Below are 19787 nucleotides of genomic sequence, written 5' to 3'. Positions count from 1 at the left end.
ACAAAAATAAGCAAGGCTTGATAGCGACATATTCCAGGTTCGATTTGACAATGTGAGCCTTAATATGACCCTCTCATCATAAAATTCTTGGTGTATTCGTAGAGAACAATCTTGCTTGGTATATTCACATTAAAAAAAAGGTTAATTCTTATCTTTGACTAATGAAGAAAATCAAACAGTACATTTCTCTTTAGCATAGGGTCATCTTTTATAAAAGTTATATTCAGTCATATCTGGACTATTGTAATGTAATTTCTGGTAATACCTCTAATTCAAACATAACAACACTTTTAAGACTCCAAAAGAGGGCTTGCCATTTAATTCTAGACCAATGTATAGACAATTTCCAGGATGCAATGAATAATATTAAGATTTTTAACAATACGTGAAAGAATATTTCTTAGAAAGGCCAAATGATGTATAAATTATCCAGAAAAGACATTCCTGTCTATCTAAGCAATATCTTTCACCAAAGAAATGCTGATGGTACTCCAAATTTAAGGTTTATATGAAGTAAAAGTTGCATTATACCAAGGCCAAAGAAGGAATTTTTTAAAAAAACGTTTACAATATACTGGTCCACTGGTATGGAACAACACTGCCAGTGACAAAAGGCAGGCTCCTAGTATTTCTTCTTTTCATAATTGATATCTCAAATGGATAAAATCTTTAGACAAATCAACAGTTCTAGTATAATAAATACCTCCTGCTTTTCTGTAAGTTTGCATCATTTTCACAGATGAAGGTTTCAATGCAGGATGATATTTTATATATGTTTATGTGTTCACAGCTGCCTTTGCATATGTCCCAGGCTTGATATTTGATTTTTAAAATCAATTATTTAGCGTCAAGCCAGATTTTTTACATCATGTTGTATATACCGTATATATTGTACAAAACAGATAAAAGGCCTCAAGGTAGACTAGTTCTGTAACTAACTGAGTAACCTTCTCTAAACAAAGTCTTTATTATTATTATTATTTCTGCATAATTGAACAGTTGTAATATGTGTACAAAATGACAGCATACAGGACTGTGAAATTTTCAATGGTAATTTGTTTACATTTACTATTTTAAAATAATGAATATTAATGACACAGGAGTGCTATATATCTCTCTCTGTGCTACATGCAGACTGCAAGCATCAAGTGTAGAAGCATGGCACCACACAACAAAGTGCTATCACATGAGTAGAACTATATTATCTTTACATCTGAATAATTCCACTAGCAGAAATATATATAAAGTAACATACATATATTCAGGTCTATAATTCAGAAAATTATGAAAGGATTTGGTGAACAGAGCCATAGTGAAAATTCAGCTCAAAGTGGAAGGCCAAATATCACTGGTCAGAGAGACAATTATGCGCTTTGTTACCTCAGCTGTGTAAGAAGTGTGGACAGACTTCAGCTGATCTGTGGAATTTCAAAATACAATTCCCACATCTGTTTCTTAGAGTACTGTAAAGAGGAAATTATGATGTTATAAATTTAGAGGATATGCAGTTTAGAGCAGGTCCACAATCTCAAACAAATTTGACATTCTTGAATTCATGGTGCCATGAGCAATGAAACTGATCTGTTGAGAGACACAATGTCAGTTTCAGTGATGAGACCAATGTATACATATAATATACTTTTCCCAGACTGCTTGAACACATCAAGTTTACCTTTTGTACATCATCCTTCTCACTCTTAGTTAAGCATCTACCTGGAATTGCAGAAAAAGTGAATAATTAACAGAGAAAACTGCTAACACTACACAATCAATGTAGAAAGTTTTGGAGGGGGGCATATCTCTACAAAATTTGGTACAAAAACAGTGAAAATCAAATGTAACCTTCAAGTTTTAAATGTATGGACCCATACTCAACTTGGTTCTATTTTGCAAAAGCTTTACTTGTTATGAAGTCAAACTGTTGGAAACAGTCATTCTGTTAGTCTAAATAGCCCCACCCCAAAAAAATACCAGTAACTTAATATCTGGTTACATAATAATGTTCACAATTATATCTTGAAACAAACTGGAAGCCCAAGTGGGCCTGAAATCCCTCACCTTTCTGGCAACTGCCTAAAAAAGAAATATAAGAACAATTGGCCAAGAAATCTGATTGAATAGGATTATAACCTTCTGCTGAAATTTCTCAAATAACATCGATTGTATATATTATGAAAACAGCTACTTCCAGATTTTTCAAGGATTTTAGACATTTTTTTTTACTTCATCCATATTTGTCTAAAAGCCTGTAAAAGTAGTTGAAACTGTACTTTTCAGTACTTTATCTTTTGCATTTGTGTGTGCTATATGTATATCATTAATTACCCAAAAAGGGGACGGGCAGATTATACCGCACATGTGCAAATAAGCAATCATAGTTACTGATAAATCTTAAGATAAAAATTAGTGAATGGAAATTGAATATACATGTCTAGGATGTGCAATTAAGTAAAATGTCCTGTATATGCTTGTTACAGTAAAAAAAATTTTGTACAAATGCAATTTTTAAAAAAAACTCTTAAAATACCAACTTTATAGAGAAGATTAATAAATTCAAAAAGAATTTTGTAATGTTCATTGGCATTAGCATTTTAATGACAGTCACCTCAGAAATAGTGTGACTGCTATTTAATAACATTTCTGACTACAAGGGACTGTGAACTTTTTCATCTCCTGTGGTACCTACAAGACGAACAAGTCAAAATCCACTGCCTTGTGTTGAAAATACCTTGAGGGTACAGAACCAAAACAAAAAGTTTAATCAAGCCTCCAGATGAAGGCTGATCATGAAAGATAAACTAGTAAACTTCCCTGTAACTAGCTCAATTTTGGCATAGAACAAATGCCCTTATATCATTAAATAGCTTATCTAACAGTTGACCATTTCAAACGGCATGCAAATGCAGCAGTATAAGAACACAAGATATGTAAACCATCTCCGAAAATGTATATCAGAGCATACCAGGGTTTGATATGAGGATCAGGTGGGCATATATCACTCACAAACTTACATAACTTAATGGCTGACCATTTCTCTAAGTAGGCATATATAGCAGTGTAAGAACACACACTATTTAAACCATCTTCCACACTTCACACATTCTCCCCTCAATAAATGATTCCCAAATCACATGAAAACCAACTTATAACACAAAGTCAGGCATGATATTTATGATAACTAAAGCATGATGATTTATTAGAAAATGATAAAACTTTATCAGACAATACAGTGAGATTGAATAATTGGACTTTGTACAAGATGACATCAGACAGTGACATTTATAGAACACTGTGAATTTTAAAAAATGTTTACTTAAGTGTTCAACTATATGCTGCATAGAATTTACAAGTTACGGAATATTGTGAATCAGATCATTCTAAACAATATTTATTCTGCCATGTGACCTATAACTGAATTGATGGATTTATCATACAAACGGATTTTAGTGGATTTAATTATAACAATTTTTAAGTTGTCAAATTATCTGTTACATATTCCACTCAATAACACAAGTATATTTTACACAGGTTTCTTTTGTCAAGTTTCCTATCTTCCTTCCTTCCTTATCCATCCATCCATCTGACCGTCCGGTTGCAACTCATTGACATTTTTGAATGCCGTTCATTCCAATGATAACAGCAGTTCCGATCTGTACATATTTAATACAATTTTCTGTTTATCAGGTACCAGGGTAAATGATCCTGAGTATCAACACTGACTGGTATTTTCACAGCTCCATCCAAGAAAGTATTTAAAGTCTGATCAAACTCAGAAAAAATATATGGTTTTCAAAGCAGTAATAAAATCTGCCAATTAGATACATTATCAAATGGCACGCACGTTACCCATTATTGAATCCATCTGAGATTTTCATGACATAAGCTTATCCTTAAGAGAGATAACTTATTCTTACCTATATGTGATATATGCTTGATGGGGCTTATAAGTCATTTATACATTACACAATTAGTGAAGCAAATGATATGTTAATATGTGCGAGTACAAGTGCAGTACATGTAAAAACAATATTGACTGATGCATAAAACATATATTTGACTTACCCGGTACATGTACAGATCATTTATAGGTGTCATAAGCCTTTCTATGTTAGTTTTAATGGGTGTAGCCATATTTTATATGACATTCTGCCATTAACGGAGTGATATTTATAGTGCCAATAATAGTATGGAAGCCATATTCGTACATATTTACTGTAAATATCATTTATCTGTGCAAATATTTAGACAAACAGTGCATAGCTGTAAAACAAAATGTGGTGAACTGATTATCCTAATTTTCATACCTTTACATTTGTTCATCTGTAATTCTGAACACTAATTGTCATAAGTTTGTTCTTTCCTTTCTGACAGTAGGTACATAATAATAATAATAGCAATAATAATAATGACTTTGTATAGCACCTAATCTTTAGAAGCTCTAAGCACTTTACAACATTAGACAACACCTATAAGATAAAAAATATATATATTGATATGATTACAAAAACAAACACCATGAAATTAGAATACATAAAAAAAACATGCTGAGAATATTTAAGGTAGAAAACATTATTAGGTCTTTAAGTTTGTTCTTGCAGTCGAAATAAGTGAGTTCTGAGAACACTCTTCAATGGGATCACTGTGTCTTTGTGTCTAAATTCAGTGGGCAATTCATTCCAAGTTGCTGGGCCCTGGTATGCAAAAGAACGCTGTCCATATGACTTTGTTTTCATAGTGGAAATAATGAGTATACGATTGTCAGAAGAGGAGCATAAGTATCTTGATGGTGTGTACACATCGGTGAGGCCAGATAGGTATGTTGGACAAGAGTCCGACAGTGAAACGTAGCACAGAGAACAAATTTTGTGCTCGATTCTTGATCGAATGGATAGCCAGTATAGGGTACAGAACAGTGGGGAGGTGTGCTCTGATTGTGGTACTCTAAGTATGTTCCGAGCAGCTGGGTTTTGAACTTTTTGAAGTTTCTGGAGCAGATACTGTGACGAAACAGACAGAACTGAGTTACAATCAAAATAAATAATTCCACGTGGATCAATCGTGTATGCAACCCAATGAGTACCAGGACCAAAACTTTTATTAAGATTAATGGTATCAGTTTCAATATTGTTTACTTGTTTTGGTAATTGGTCATGCAAAATAACACCTCTGAAATTTTTTATATTTAATTTTCTAGCAGCATCAAGTAAATCAAACTCTGACATTGAAAAGATTACCGATGTGTTCCTGAAAGTCTCAGACCTTTTCCATATCGATAAGGAGTTCCTGGTAATCTTAGACCCCTTCCCCTTTTTTAAATCCTTGTCCTATTGCTTTATTTAATGCCTTCCCAGCAGCAGTTCCAACAGCAACAAATGCAGCTGCTTTTGCAACAGCTGGAGCTGCAGCGGCTATTAATGCTGGTATAGCTGCAGAAAGTGGAAATATACCACCTGTTTTACTTGAGTCTTTAAGTGCAGCAGCAGAAAGATTGAGTTTAATGCCTGTTTCTGATTGTTTGGTGTCATTGAAACGCCTGAGTTGACATTCTGACAATTATAGTTTTTTTTGACCAACTGTGATCTGATCTTTTTTAGTGATATTTTTATTCCACAGTTCTCTGCTGTATTTGAGTGAAGCTTTTTAATCTGACCAGGAGTCAGACTAACAGTAACATGACAATATGACATTTTTATAAGTAATATGATATTTTCAACTGAAAATGTTACATTTTTTCTATTGGTGTGTCAATAACACACATTTGCCCACCAATGCCTTCAAGTAACATTGCTTTATCGCTGAGTATAACTGCAATTGCTCGGAAATAGCACCACCAACTGGGTTCATGCGAGCTTGAAATTGAATATCAAGAACAGATTGTTTAAATAACTCTATATGCTCCAGCAAAAAGTAATAGATCGGGTACAGATTTCTAAAATGTAAATGATATTCGTAAACCGGTATCTATATTTTAATCATGTCCCATAAACGTCATTAAACAATGATATGCACGCGCTACATGAATTTGGTCAAAATTTAACAATATATCTTCAAACAGTTCTTGATGTCCATTTATCCATAAAGAAACTTCATTAACTACTAGGTTGTCAAATATCATATGGCTATGTGTTTGTGAGTTTAGTCGTTCAGCATTTTGTAAAGTGATAAATATATGTCTTGGTGTATAAACTCCTTGCTGTGATGCAATATGCCATGTAAATAGCCCAACACCATTGCTCTGAATGCTATCTGTGGTCATTGTCAACCATGATAGCAATGATTTTCCACCTAATTCATAACACTAATTAATCTTTCTTCTTCAGCAAATGATGGAGTCATTACTGCCACCCACAGTGAAAGTTTTGTTAATATTACTTTACCATGAAGTGCTGCAGTTGCAACAGGATCAGTTAATACAACATACCAGATTGCATCATCATCAGTAGCTCTTCTTACAAGTACAACTGTACGTTTAGCTCCAAAGATATCTTTTCTGACATTTTTACAAAATCCAAAGATATGAGACAGTGGAATTGCACATGAAAATATTTTATGATCACCTCTTAGCATTGAAATACATGCAGCAAATCCTAGGTTATAACTGCTGTTGATGCTATGTAACATCACAAAATCATTGCTGGGTCTGTCTATCGCTCCAGCTGGTTGTGGATCAGTCGCAGTAGCTTGTGCCACTTGTACTTTTAAATGTGGTTTGGGATCAGAATGATTAGTGTTATCTTTAACAATCATCACTGACGGACCAGCTGATGTTAAATAATCATCTGAATATCTTGAAAGCTTTAATATCGTTGCAGCAACATCAACTTCTTTTTTAATTGTTTCAATATTTCTTCCATCAATCATATACGTAGTGCTGTCAAACAACCCCATTGTTAACAAAACCAACTATGACATTAGCTTCATAAGCAGTATTATCTGTTTTTACAATTTCTCCTTTTACTTCAATAAATGCTTCAGCAGACAAAAAATATCTGCTTGTATCTTGAACTTCTATTTGACCACTTTGATTTGTTACATGTGCATCATAAGAATAATATTGATAATCGCGTATAGATTCATCTTTAAGAACTGGTGTGTCCATATCAAATGCTGGCTCGGAGTTATGCTCAAACATTTTTATTATAATTATTATTGTCGAACACGAAGAACACTTTCTGAAATAAAACTTGTATTTACCAGCATAATTTCATTAGTCAATTTTGTAGGAATGTCTTCAATGACAGTCAACTCTGCTAATTTTTTATTTGCAGCTTTATTATTTAACTGATATTAGCAGGAATAACTTCACTGCTGTGTAATTTTATTAGCTGTGGTTTTCTTCTTACTAATCAAACTAATCTTTCTTTGATTGCTGAAAATGCTTTACCGGCAACATTTTATCGTGAATAGCGTCAATAGCTTTCATTTCTAATTGTTTTGCAATCGGTATTGCTTTTGGAGCCATTCTCTTAAATAAACCTTGAACAACATCACCAAGTCCATCTCTGTAAATCACTTTGTACAGTATGTTGGTAACTGCAAATCTACTACCCTAACTATTACAGGTCCACGTTGAGCATTGTGTAAAAGCATTGCTTAAATTATAAGTTGATTAATTAATTGAGTAAATTTCAATCAATGTAATAATCACGACAATTTCATTAATGTGAGAATGATAAACATTATGATCCATAATATCACCTGTAAATAATCTTCGGCATATATCAGGTATTTCATTAATAATTTCTGGAGAATTATTTCCTGCACGTTTTCTTCCAATCAGAATTTCTAATCATTTAACATCAGCAAGAACACTGTCAGGACAAGTCCCTTAACCGCTTCCTGTTTTGGACCGGAGCTTTGTGTCTCTCTGATCAATTCAGCAATTATTTCTTCTTCTTCTTCTTGTAATTGTTGTTTTCATTCTCTTATATCATCTTTAGCCACATTAAAATATGCTTGAATATCTTCATCTTTATCATGTCTGAAACCAGTTTTAATGAAAACTAGACTGTTAATCCAAACATTTTCTGACAAAGATCTAACAAAATCAGTTTTTAAATATTTCTCTTTCATCATAATTTATCGCAAGATCTATTAATTTTTCGTGAGAGAAATTATATTTAAAATTGTTTAAAGCCTCATGTGTAAATTTACTTCTAACTTCATCTTCAGTTATTTGTTATTGAGATTGTTGAGGTTGTCCTCTTTTTCTTACGTCATCTTTAAATGTTTTGAAAATCAAGGTCATCAGCTTTGACAGAACTTTGTTTAGTTAAGAGGAGTTAAACATCCTTAACCCAATTATCTTTTGTCCAAGATTTAGCATGTTTATTTCTAACATATTTTCCCATTTTATCATATTTTGCAGCAATATCATAAACTTGTTCTGCTCTTGCATCCACGATAGCATTAAAACCCTTAACTGTAAATTTATCTTCAAGAGCAACTTCAGTTTTTGTTTTAGGCGGTTTAGGTTCAGGTGTAGGTTTAGCTTGTCTTTTCAATTTAATATATTGCTGTAACCCTGAACAATACTTATCTATCTCATCTAAATATGCAACATAATCAAGATCACTATTTCTGGCTTGCTTGCATCCTTTTTTTATTTAAGATGTCCATCTGTACCAGGTTTCTTTTGACACCAGCTTATTAGCATATTCAGGTTTTAAATATCTTTCTCTATAACTTTAACTCACTGCGGAAATGTAGCTATTTGAGATCCATTTTGATATCCTTTTATTATATTAATAGCTTCTTGGATAAATTTATCAAACAATAAAAAAAATTTTTTTTTTTTTTTTGGTTTTGCTTTTGGTTCTTTGCAAACAGCCCCTTCAAGCATTTCAACTTCAAGCTGTGGGGCATGCTGAGCAGCAACATTTTTCTCCTGGAAGATCTCTTAAAATCTTTTTTGTCTGTTTAGTTCTTCTAGCTATCTTGTCAGTTTGCTCAGCAGTTTGTTTTAACATTGGAAAAAGACCCTCAGTAGCTTCTGCAACTCTTTCAGTAACCTTTCTAACAGGTTTAAATAATCGTTCTGTACCTTCTGCATATTCAATTCCTGGCATTCTTTTAGTTTTTGTTTAAGAGCATCACAAACAGGAAGGTATCTTCTGATTGCCTACAATCTTTCTCGAGCTAATCTACTAGTGTAAGATTCCATTACTGATATATTAATGATTAAATTACTCACACATTTATATCAGCAGAGAGGGTGCGATCACAAATAAGTGTCATGGTGGGTAAACAATTTTTTTTCAAAACACAAACGATAAAGATGAAGGAACAAAAATACTAACCCAATTAGAGAAACTCTCGATTTTAGTTAAAGGCTTCGGTTTGATGTTATTGACCTTTTATTTTCATTTTTTGTAGAAAGCTTTATTTTTCGAAAATGGACCTTCCAGCAAGTGGTCTGTCTACTCTCTCTGCTACTCTATGTGCCAGTTCAAGAATTCTCTGAAACACTCTTGCCGACAATGGTTCATATCTGTGAAACCATGCTTTTTATTATATGAAGTATTCATTTCACATGGTTGCCTTGCTATCTTTGATGACAGTTATAAAAGAGTCGTTTAATTTAAAGTAGTTTATGTTACATACACAATAATGTTTAAAACTGTGTTCGACTGATCAAATGAATTGAGTTCACCGGACATACGACCGGGGCCACTAGATTTTAAGTTTGTAGGATTTTCATGCCTTTTAACTCTTCTTTTATTCCACCTCTTTTACTTGATTCAAAAGACATAATTAATGTGACAATCCAAAGAAAGCCAGCTTTTAATTCAGTGCAACAATAAAACAAATACTTTTGCAAGTCAGTTATCAAAACACTGGTGGCGCTTAATTAGGTTCTCAAAGAAAGGCAAGCAGACATAGCTCTTATGGTAGATTGATGCATTTACGTTTAATTACAAGGGGACACAATGCATTTATGATGATTACACTTACCAAAACCTAAAAGATTGAACTAGAACACAAATTTCAATTGATAAAAAAATTATTTAATTTGTGTTCATTTATTAAAGTACTGCCTCCACTGGGCATAAGTGACATTTTCATTGATCAAAATTTCCTTACATATCGTTAATTGCGATGTACTAGGAATGTTTGGAAACAAAATGCAAAATTTTTTTTTTTAAATGATATATCATCATGTTCTTTAAACTTTCAGGTTCTATCTACTGTTTTCAACATGAAAACGAGCAATATATAAAAGTTTCCATTACCAATTTTGATCGCAATTTTCTTCATGTTCAACAAATAGGGATCAATTAGGTATTTTCTGGTTTAAAAATGGGATCCATGCCTGACCCCGCGTTATAAGTGGATTTGCGAGTTATCAGGGCATGAGTTATCAAAGGAGTGGTGTATGCATATCTTCAATCTAGGTATTTTTCCAAACAGGCTAAAACTGGTAAAAGAAACTCCAACACAAAAGGGAGATCTTTTAGATATCAATAACCATAGACCTTTATCAGTTTTATCATCACTTTCAATGATAATAGAAAGACACGCTTGTAATGAATTTAGAACCTACCTGGAATCATTTAATTTACTACATTCAATACAATCAGGCTTTCATAAAGGGCATTCATGCCAGACTACACTAACTAAAATGGTGATGATGATAATGGTTTAACAGCAATATTTCAGGGTAACCCTGTAGGCACAGCATTTCATGATCATACAAAGGCTTTGTCCTTATAAATCACACAATCCTGCTGGAGAAGCTCAGCACATATCAACTAAACCATGAAAGTTTAACTTGGTTTCAAACCAATCTTGAAGGCAGACAACCAAAATTTTCTATTTTAAACAAACTTTCAGATAAGAAAGTGATAAAGTCAGGTGTTTCACAAAGATCATTTCTTGGACTATTGCTGTTTCTGTTGTGCATCAATGATTTACCGTATCGCACTGAGCTATCCACCACTAATATGTTCATAGATGACATGAAATTATATAACAGTGGATCAACAGGCCATGAGATTAGCACCAAATTAAATCCAGATTTGGCAAAAGTAAATAACTGGTGTGAACACAATGGTATGAAGATAAATGCAGCCAAACCAAAAGCCATGATCATATAGTCGACCAAATTTGAGTAAAAGCTGAGAAAAATTATTTTAAAATAATGATAAAAGGAGTGAATAAACATCAGTCTGAAAATGAAAAACCTGCTTTTGAACTCACTTGTAGGGGTGTAACCTGACGATGATGGATTCTGTCCGAGATGCATGCATGAAAAAAATATTTTATCTATTACTAGGGGAATCAATTATTTTCAAGGTTATCATCAAATGTAGTGTCTCAAAGAAGCAAGCCAACGTGTTGCAAATCATTTCACACATTGCCCTTTAAATGGAAAATACACAAGGTTTTATAAGATCAGAACTTATACATAATCATTGATATGTATACATTCTATAAAACTGATGACTTTTTTATAGAAGTACACCATTTTTCCTGTTGAGGTGGTATATAGGAGAGGTACAGAACAGCTTTTCTGAATTTAGTGGGAATTTGATATTATCATACATACTACTGTAACAAGAGTCTGACTTACATTTCAACTACAATACAGTATACTTCACTTATAAGTGAAATGCCTAATTCTTTAACATATATATATATATATGTCACAGGCAACCTTTTAAGTGTAGCAAGTGAATGTTTCACATTTCACTTAAAACTTACACCATTAGTATACTTCATTTATATGTAAAATACCTATTTTGCATATACAATCCTAATCAACCTTTAAGTAAAAGAGAATTGTAAATTATAAGTGACCTATAAGTAAAAGAAAATAGTAATGAATATAAGTCAGCTATAAGCAAGATGTTTGTTTTCTGCAAGGGATATTCCAAGAGTTATCAAAATTGGATCAGAAATATGGCCTTACAGTTTTAATAAGCTCAGTCGAACAGATTACCTCATTAATATGCATGGATCTTGCTCTTCATGGAAATCATCAAATTTCTTATGATATCAGCATATATTCCAAGTCTGATCAAAACTGCATAAAAAATATGGCCTCCAGATAGTTTAACATGCTCAGGGAATTAGATGCAAAATCACCTCATTAATATGCAGTAATCTCTCTCATTTTGAAATAAATCTGAAATCTTGATGATATAAGAATTTTTCTAAAAATGTTTGATAAAAATCAAATCAGAAATATGGCCACCAGAGTGGTAACAAGGTCAACCAATCAAGAGTGAGATTACCTCAATAATATGCATAAATCTCCCTCATACATGTATGTACAAGATTCAGATCATATAAACCCATATTCCAAGTGTGACTGAAACCTAAACAGAATTTCTAGGGAATTGATGGATGGACAACACATGACAGATGATGCACAAGAGATGAAAAGTCATACCATATACTTACCCAGCTGTTCAGCCAGGTGAGGTAAAAACAGCACAAAAAAAGTTTAAATTTTGAGACAGATTTCCATGCACCCTCCATAGTTGTATATTGGGTCAATACTGGAATTGTCACTACCTGCTCATATTTATAGATAGCATATAACAAAAGTAAATGACTTGTCAACACTTACCATGGCTCCTTTTCTTGATGCACATTATAAGGATGATCAGTGCAAACACAGCACAAGCCCCAATTCCTGCTACTACGGGAACAATTATTCGTGTGTTATCTGCAGAAAAAGACAGTACATTAACTAGGAAAGCTGTGCTTCTGTTTTGCAAAAGCTTTTAAGTCAGGTATGAAAGGAAAAGAATGGCCCAGCTACCGATAAGATTAGTAGATCTTAAATCTTGGAATCTAACCATTGTCTTGGAGTTGTTCAGATGGCAGTTAATTCTTACCGTTATTGATATTATTTCAAATACAACTGCATTAGTCATCATCAAAATGTAAATTAAGTGAAAGGAATTTGTCTCATCAATATCATGTTGCTTGCTAAAGTTTTTTTTGAAGTCCAATATTAAGTATGAAAGGGTTTGTGCATGCATGTGAACTTCCCTACCAAGAGGGTCTTCCTCCCAAGATGAGGGTTCCCGTTCCTCTATTCACCCACTGAAATCTACTATATATATATTTTTTTTTTTTAACACACCTTGCTTCCAATATAGTATATTATATTTATGGTAAAGATTTACTGTAATCATGTGATTGTGAAATGACACTATAATTGTTAATTCAACAAACAATAACCCAGAAGTGATGTGATGTGATTTTGATTTTTAACATAGCTTTAAATTTTTCAGTCATATCGCTACGATGTCTGCAATGTGGCAGTTTATAGTGATGTCTAGCACTGGGGCATCATGCAGCTGTTAGTACCATTTTTGTAAGTCTTTGGTATGACTCGGCCGGGGATCGAACCCACGACCTCCCGCATCCGAGGCGGACGCTCTAACCACTAGGCCACCGAAGCAATAACCCAGAAGTAATCATTGGATTATGCTATGTCTGAGCAGTAGTAATTTGAAACAGATACAATATTATATACTGGTTGGATTATTACAGAGCTCCAGTATCATAAAACAATTATTATTATTTTCATATTTTCAGCAGGATCAGTTAGGCATTGGTGCTTAAAGTTTCGTGAGATGGCTTATACCATGTGTGATCAATAAAAATTTGAAAAGTATAAAAGATGTTAATGGATTATGGTTGGATTAGTCATTACTAAATAACTTGGGAGGCGTCAATCTAAAGCAGCTCTTGCAGGCAATCAACAACATGATATCTGCCCAGACAGAACATAATTTAATCTTTTTGGTGAACTTGATAGCAATGTTCTAATGTTGTCACACCCATTCCAATGCAGACATTGAAAGGATATTTTCTATAATTCTCAGGTAAAATCAAGCTGACTCCAGAAGACTCTGGATCCAGCAACAACCCATAATCTCCTAAGAGTTGAGACCAACCATAAGAACTGCCATAAATATACACCTGGAAATAATTTAATAAGAAAGGTTAAAAATGATTTAGTTTCATTAAAAAGATGGTATGAAATCAACAGTTTACTTTGAAAGACTTATGTGATGACAAGATGTGCATATATTATTACGGAGAAAAGGACATTTGTTCAATAGTTGTCATTTTTGTCAATTTGCATGCTAAAAATCAGGTCAATGAAAATCACCCTGACTTGGAGTAAAAATTCCTGACTAAATCTGGCAAATCTCCTGATGTGTTTGAAAGCTGACTTTTCTGTTATGTTCATCATGTAGACATGATGTCAGACAATCTGCGGCCATAAATGCAATGTTACCTGATGATGCAATACTGTCTACCAATAGCAATAAAACTGACACAAAAGGAAAACTAAACTCCTTTTCAGAGAATATGCAAAAATGATCAAAACAGAAAAAAATGATAATATATGAAACAACACCAAGATGCAGCATTTCAGATCTATTGGTACATGTACAAAGCTGCCATAGATGGATAGAAATGAATTAAACCTGAAAATTAGACAATAAACTTTTTGAAAATGCTAATGAGAAACTTCTTGATGTTTATACTGACAGTATTTTGAAATTTAGCTTGTTTTGGCAGATACATCTGGGCTGTAGAGAGCCTCAAGGAAAATTTATAGTCATGTACTAATTGAGAAATTGTTATTATTATTATTATTTCAAACTGCACACATAATTATGTTGGAATTTATTTAATTAAGGAATAGTTTACCCACCTCTACAACATTTAAATAGCAGTACCCTTTGCAATAGCATAGCTGAATTTTTCAGTTAGGTGAGTAGGCTGATGTGTTAACACTGATCAGAAATGGATAAAAATAGAATGTGTTCACCACTTTCGGGAAAGATCCACTGTACTGAATGTTGCCAGCCTTTGAAGTCTCTACCTTATTGAGAGTTTGTCAAATTAGGTTAGTTTTTTTGTTACTTTATCTTTGTTGTTTGTGTTTTTTCTAAATCTGTATGTGAGTTTTGTTTACCAGTTGGATGTTTCCTTGAGGTCGCACCCTCTCTGCTGCTATAAATGTATGAATAATTAAATAAATCTCTCAGACCAAATATTTTATCAAGATTTGAACGATATCGTGATCAAGGATCATGTAAATTTATTGTTATAAATCCTTGTGGGGTAGATTGCGCTTTTGAAAAGAAGTTTTTGAACTTAATCATGTCCATGTCCTCACTACACCAAGTCTGATTTGTTGTTGTTGAGTTTAGTTATAGTGGCGTGTGCACAATTGTGTTTGTGCCACTTTTTTCTGACTGCACCGCAGCCTGCTAGTTGTTCCTGGGGAAGGGAATGGTGCCGCCTCCCCCAGGCTTTTATGGATTCAAGGAACCCTGACAGTTTGCCCTCAATCTGTGGGTCCATAAAGGTCATTAGTGGGAAGGAGAGCTTGGGAACAATTATGCTTGCTTTACATCACTGGTTTCTTATTGCATTTGCCTGATGTTTCTTGTGATTTGTTTTTTGATACTTTTTTCTTCTTCAAAATGTTCTAAAAAGGAGGGGGATGTTCTATGCTGTTTATAGAGGTTCTGAGTAGAAATCATGTATGAAGAGAGATTTTCAAGGTATTATGGTATTGCTAGTCAAGATATTTAGGGTGTGCTTCCTACGTTATGTTATTTATAAGTTTTTAGATATTGCCTCTTTAAGTTATTTATTTATTAATGTTTTTATAGATTGAATGTTATTTATACTTTATTTAGCAAGAGACCAGAGTCCTAGCCGATTACACGGTTTGTTAAGGACATCTAGGACCGGAGTCTTAGCTCATTACTCGGTTCATTAAGGACATCTAGGACATCCGATTTTGCTGTTTCCTTAGGTTTTTATAGGTGCTTCATAAGTGAATTATTTATTAATACTTTTATAAACTTGAATATGTTATGGGTTTTTATGTGGTGGCTTCTATTATTCCACCTCTTTTACTTGATTCAAAAGACATAATTAATGTGACAATCCAAAGAAAGCCAGCTTTTAATTCTATTTAGCTAGTTACTGGGTCTTTTGGTTTTGTGGGGATAGTAATTATATTTTGTTCCTAAGTCCTGCTGAGTCTATGAATTGATTTATATTTTTATATGCTGATTGTTTATTTTTATTACAGTCCATAAGTAACTCTGGGTATGTGTGTGGTGATCCAATCTCTTTTTGGTTTTTGATAAATATTTTCCGAGTGGGTTGATATTTTGGGCATATATTGAATATGTGGTGCAGATATTTGGTGGTGTGGCAGTTAAAGCAGTTAATGGTTGCTGGTTTGGGTCCTATAAACCTTCCAAAACTGCTTGCTAGTTTAGTTTTTCCAGTTATTATCATGTTTATGGTTTTCTGTTCTAAATAGGTACCCTTAGGTAGCTGTATGTTCCTACCTACGTTTTTTGGGGTTTCATGGTGCTTTTTACCTTTTGTGGAGGAGTTCCAAAAATCTTGCCATGTTTGGTCTATATATGTTTGTGTGAAGCTTAGTGCTTCTGTAGAGTTATAGTTGAGCTTGATAGAGTTTTGATCTCCTAGTTTGGTTTGTGAAACTTTGTCTGCTGTTTCGTTGCCAGACATTCCAATGTGCGACGGTATCCACATGAGCTTGACTAATTGATGTGCTGTGGTGATATCGTCGATTAATTGGCATGGTCTGTCGAGGAATTGTTCCCTAGAGTGTGTATTGCGATTTTGGATCAATTTGATAATGCTTAGGGAATCGCTTATAATGACTGTTTTAGGTATTTGGTTGTCTTTGATCCATTGTAGTGATTCAAGGAAAGCCCAGAATTCAGTGGTGTAAATGGAGCAATAGTCTGGTAATCTGGATCCTGTTTGTATATTGAATTCAGGGATGACTAATGCTGCTGCTGTTCTTGGTGGGTTGTTTGTTTTTGATCCATCAGTATATATGTTAACATAGTCTGTGTATTTTTGGTTGATTTCGTTTACCAGTACAGGTTTTAGTAAGTTTTCTTGTCCTTCTTTATTGCCTAATTTGGTAGCTTCAATGTTAATCCTTGGTGGTTTTTGTAACCATGGTGATTTGTTCTGGTCTGTATTGTTTGTTAGCAGTTTTTTTAGTAGAGGTATCTTTTCTCTCAGTTCAAGGATTACTTTGCCACTTGGTGTGGTGGGTATGATTTTGGGTTTGAAGACAACTTTACACTTATTTATAGCTATTTTGATGGGATGGTTGTCTGTGTGGGTATCTAATCGAATGGAGTATCGAAGGAGCAGTTCTTGCCTATGTAATTTTAAGGGTAGTTCTCCTGTTAGTGTTTGTAGTTCTTCTAATGATGTTGAGGGGAGTGTTCCTGTACATAATAGTAAGGCTTTCTCTGGATAGTGTCAATTTTTTTTAGTACAGGTTGCTTAGCCGAGTTACATGCTTGGCAACCGTAATCCAGTTTTGATCTAATTAGGTTTTTATATATCGTGAGGAGGGTTTCCTGGTTGGATCCCTAGTCAGTCCCTGTGATGTTCCTGAGTAAATTGAGATCTTTGTTACAATTCTGGGTGAGTTGTTCAATGTGCTGTTTCCATGTGAGGTGGTTGTCAAAGAACATTCCTAGGAATTTTATTACTGTTACGTATTTGATTAATTGATTTTGTATATAGAAGTTTGGATAGACTAGGTTGTTATTTCGTTTGGGGTGAATAAGATTGCCACAGTTGTTTCATGAGATATTTTGAAACCCCATTTGTCCGCCCATCTCCCTATGTTGTCTAGGCTCTGCTGGATTTTTTTAGCTACTGTGTTATTGGCAGGATTTCCATTTCTCCATATACTACTATCATCTACAAATTCTGACAAGTTTATTCTTGCGGAGGCTGCAATGAGTCGAGGTCATTTACCATTAGGTTAAATATTAGGGGGCTACACTGCCTTGCGGTGTTCCATTTTCAAGTGAAAATTCCTCCGAATGGGTGTTGCCTATTCTTGTGGTAATTTTCCGGCCTGTAAGGAAATCGCCAATCCAGTTGAACAAGCTTCCAGTTATTTCAAAGTACCCCCTTACCTAAACATCAATAATAGCATCAAAATAATGTCAGTAATGATAAATATAGGAACCACAAACATTCAAATAATAAATGCATACGAGCCAGGGGGTACCTTCTCCCCTATCAACCTAATTTCACTAAAAGCAATCACTAATAACAACAACAACAATCTAATTATCTGTGGCGACTTCAACGCACACAAGTGAATTATGGGGAGGTAAAAAGAAAGATCAAAGAGGGAAAATGATTGAAAAATGGATATCTGAGAACAATCTGGTTATCTTAAATGACGGGTCGAACACTAGATTAAACCCTGAGGATGGCACTCTCTCAGCCATAGACCTAACCATCACTACCCCAAAATTCACTCAAATCACAAATTGGTGGGTGGATCAAGAAGATACGTTAGGAAGTGACCATTTTCCCATCACAATCAATATTCAAACAAAAACTCAACACATTCCAAACGAAACCCCACCTAAATGGAGGTACCAACAGGCAGACTGGGACCAATTCCAATTATTACTAGGTAGAGTAAATCCAGATAACTTAGAAAGCCCAAATATTGACATGTATTATGATAACATAACAGACACAATTATAGAGGCAGCTAACCGATGCATCCCAAAGACAACTAATATCCAAAATAAAAACCCTGTACCATGGTGGACTAAACAGTGCACTATATCACATAAAGACAAAAAAAGGCCTTAAATAAATATAAATGCACCAAAAATTCTATCTACTTCCAGCAATATAAAGATAAAGAAAAAGCACTAAAACAAACTATAAAAACTGCTAAAATTAATCTATGGCAAACCTTTTGCTCTAAACTGAGTCTTAAATCAATCTCAAAACAAATATGGGACAAGATAAAAGCCATAAAAGGGAAAGCAACTACCTCAGCCCCAAAAATTAAAAATGCCATAACAAATAAAGATAAGACAGACCTTCCAACGAAGCATTTTTCGAACATGAGTAGCAACAATAATCACACCAGAAACTTTCAAGAACACAAAAAACTAATGGAGGAAACCCAACCTCAAATGTTTCAAGACCTAGGAACAAAAGAATCTCACCTAAATAGTGACATCACAGTACATGAATGTGAGATAGCCCTATGATCCAAAAACGAAACATCCCTTGGTAAGGATCAGTTAGGTTACATTATCTACAAAAAAACTACCAATCAATATAACAATAGCCATAATCAAACTCTTTAATAGGATATGAGATAAAGGCCAACTACCCACCAAATGGAAACAGGCCATAGTAATACCAATCCCCAAGCTAGGTAAAGATCCCAACAACATAAATTCGTACCAACCCATCTCCCTTACAAACAAAATTTGCAAAATAATGGAGACAATAATCGCAAATAGGTTAAAACACCACCTAGAAATCAATAGCCTACTCTCCATAAATCAATGTGGCTTTCAGAACAAACAGTCCACCACTGACCAACTTCTCAGATTGGAAACAGACATCAAACTCGCTTTTAACGCACATAGGAAAACCGATCGCAACCTCATAGTGGTTTTTCTAGACCTAGAAAAAGCGTTCGACCAAGTCTGATGAATATTTCAAAGAGTATGTGTATCGACTCCCATTAAACACAACTAAAATATTGCAGCTATCTCTGATCACTTTAGGTATTTGTGTATATTGCAGAGTAATATAAATCACATCTGTGTTTTTATGCCTCCCTCGAGAAAATATTCTTGCTGGATTTGATTGTTTGTCCAGCATTATAACATCATACACTACTAAATTATTAGTAAATTCATCAAAGTGATCTACAGATGGGGCTTCATCAATATCAC

At 34.0% G+C, this 19787-nt stretch overlaps 1 protein-coding gene across 4 annotated transcripts in view; it reads right to left on the bottom strand.

The window, feature by feature from the left end:
* Nucleotides 1–19787, bottom strand: part of LOC149795933 (uncharacterized) — a 94239-nt gene that overhangs the window by 7383 nt on the left and 67069 nt on the right. For all 4 annotated transcript variants that reach the window (XM_089965859.1, XM_089965856.1, XM_089965860.1 and 1 more), the window contains 2 exons: nucleotides 12575–12673; nucleotides 1673–1713 (listed from right to left, as the gene is read on the bottom strand). In XM_089965859.1, coding sequence (XP_089821985.1) covers nucleotides 1673–1713; nucleotides 12575–12673 — 140 coding nt within the window. The remainder of the gene's footprint in view (nucleotides 1–1672; nucleotides 1714–12574; nucleotides 12674–19787) is intronic.

This window comes from Sinohyriopsis cumingii, chromosome 7, assembly GCF_028554795.1.
Source record: "Sinohyriopsis cumingii isolate HCF-2022 chromosome 7, ASM2855479v2, whole genome shotgun sequence".
Taxonomy (NCBI): Eukaryota; Metazoa; Mollusca; class Bivalvia; order Unionida; family Unionidae; genus Sinohyriopsis; species Sinohyriopsis cumingii.
Note: the sequence above shows the minus strand (reverse complement) of the source record. Positions and strands in the feature narration are given on the sequence as shown.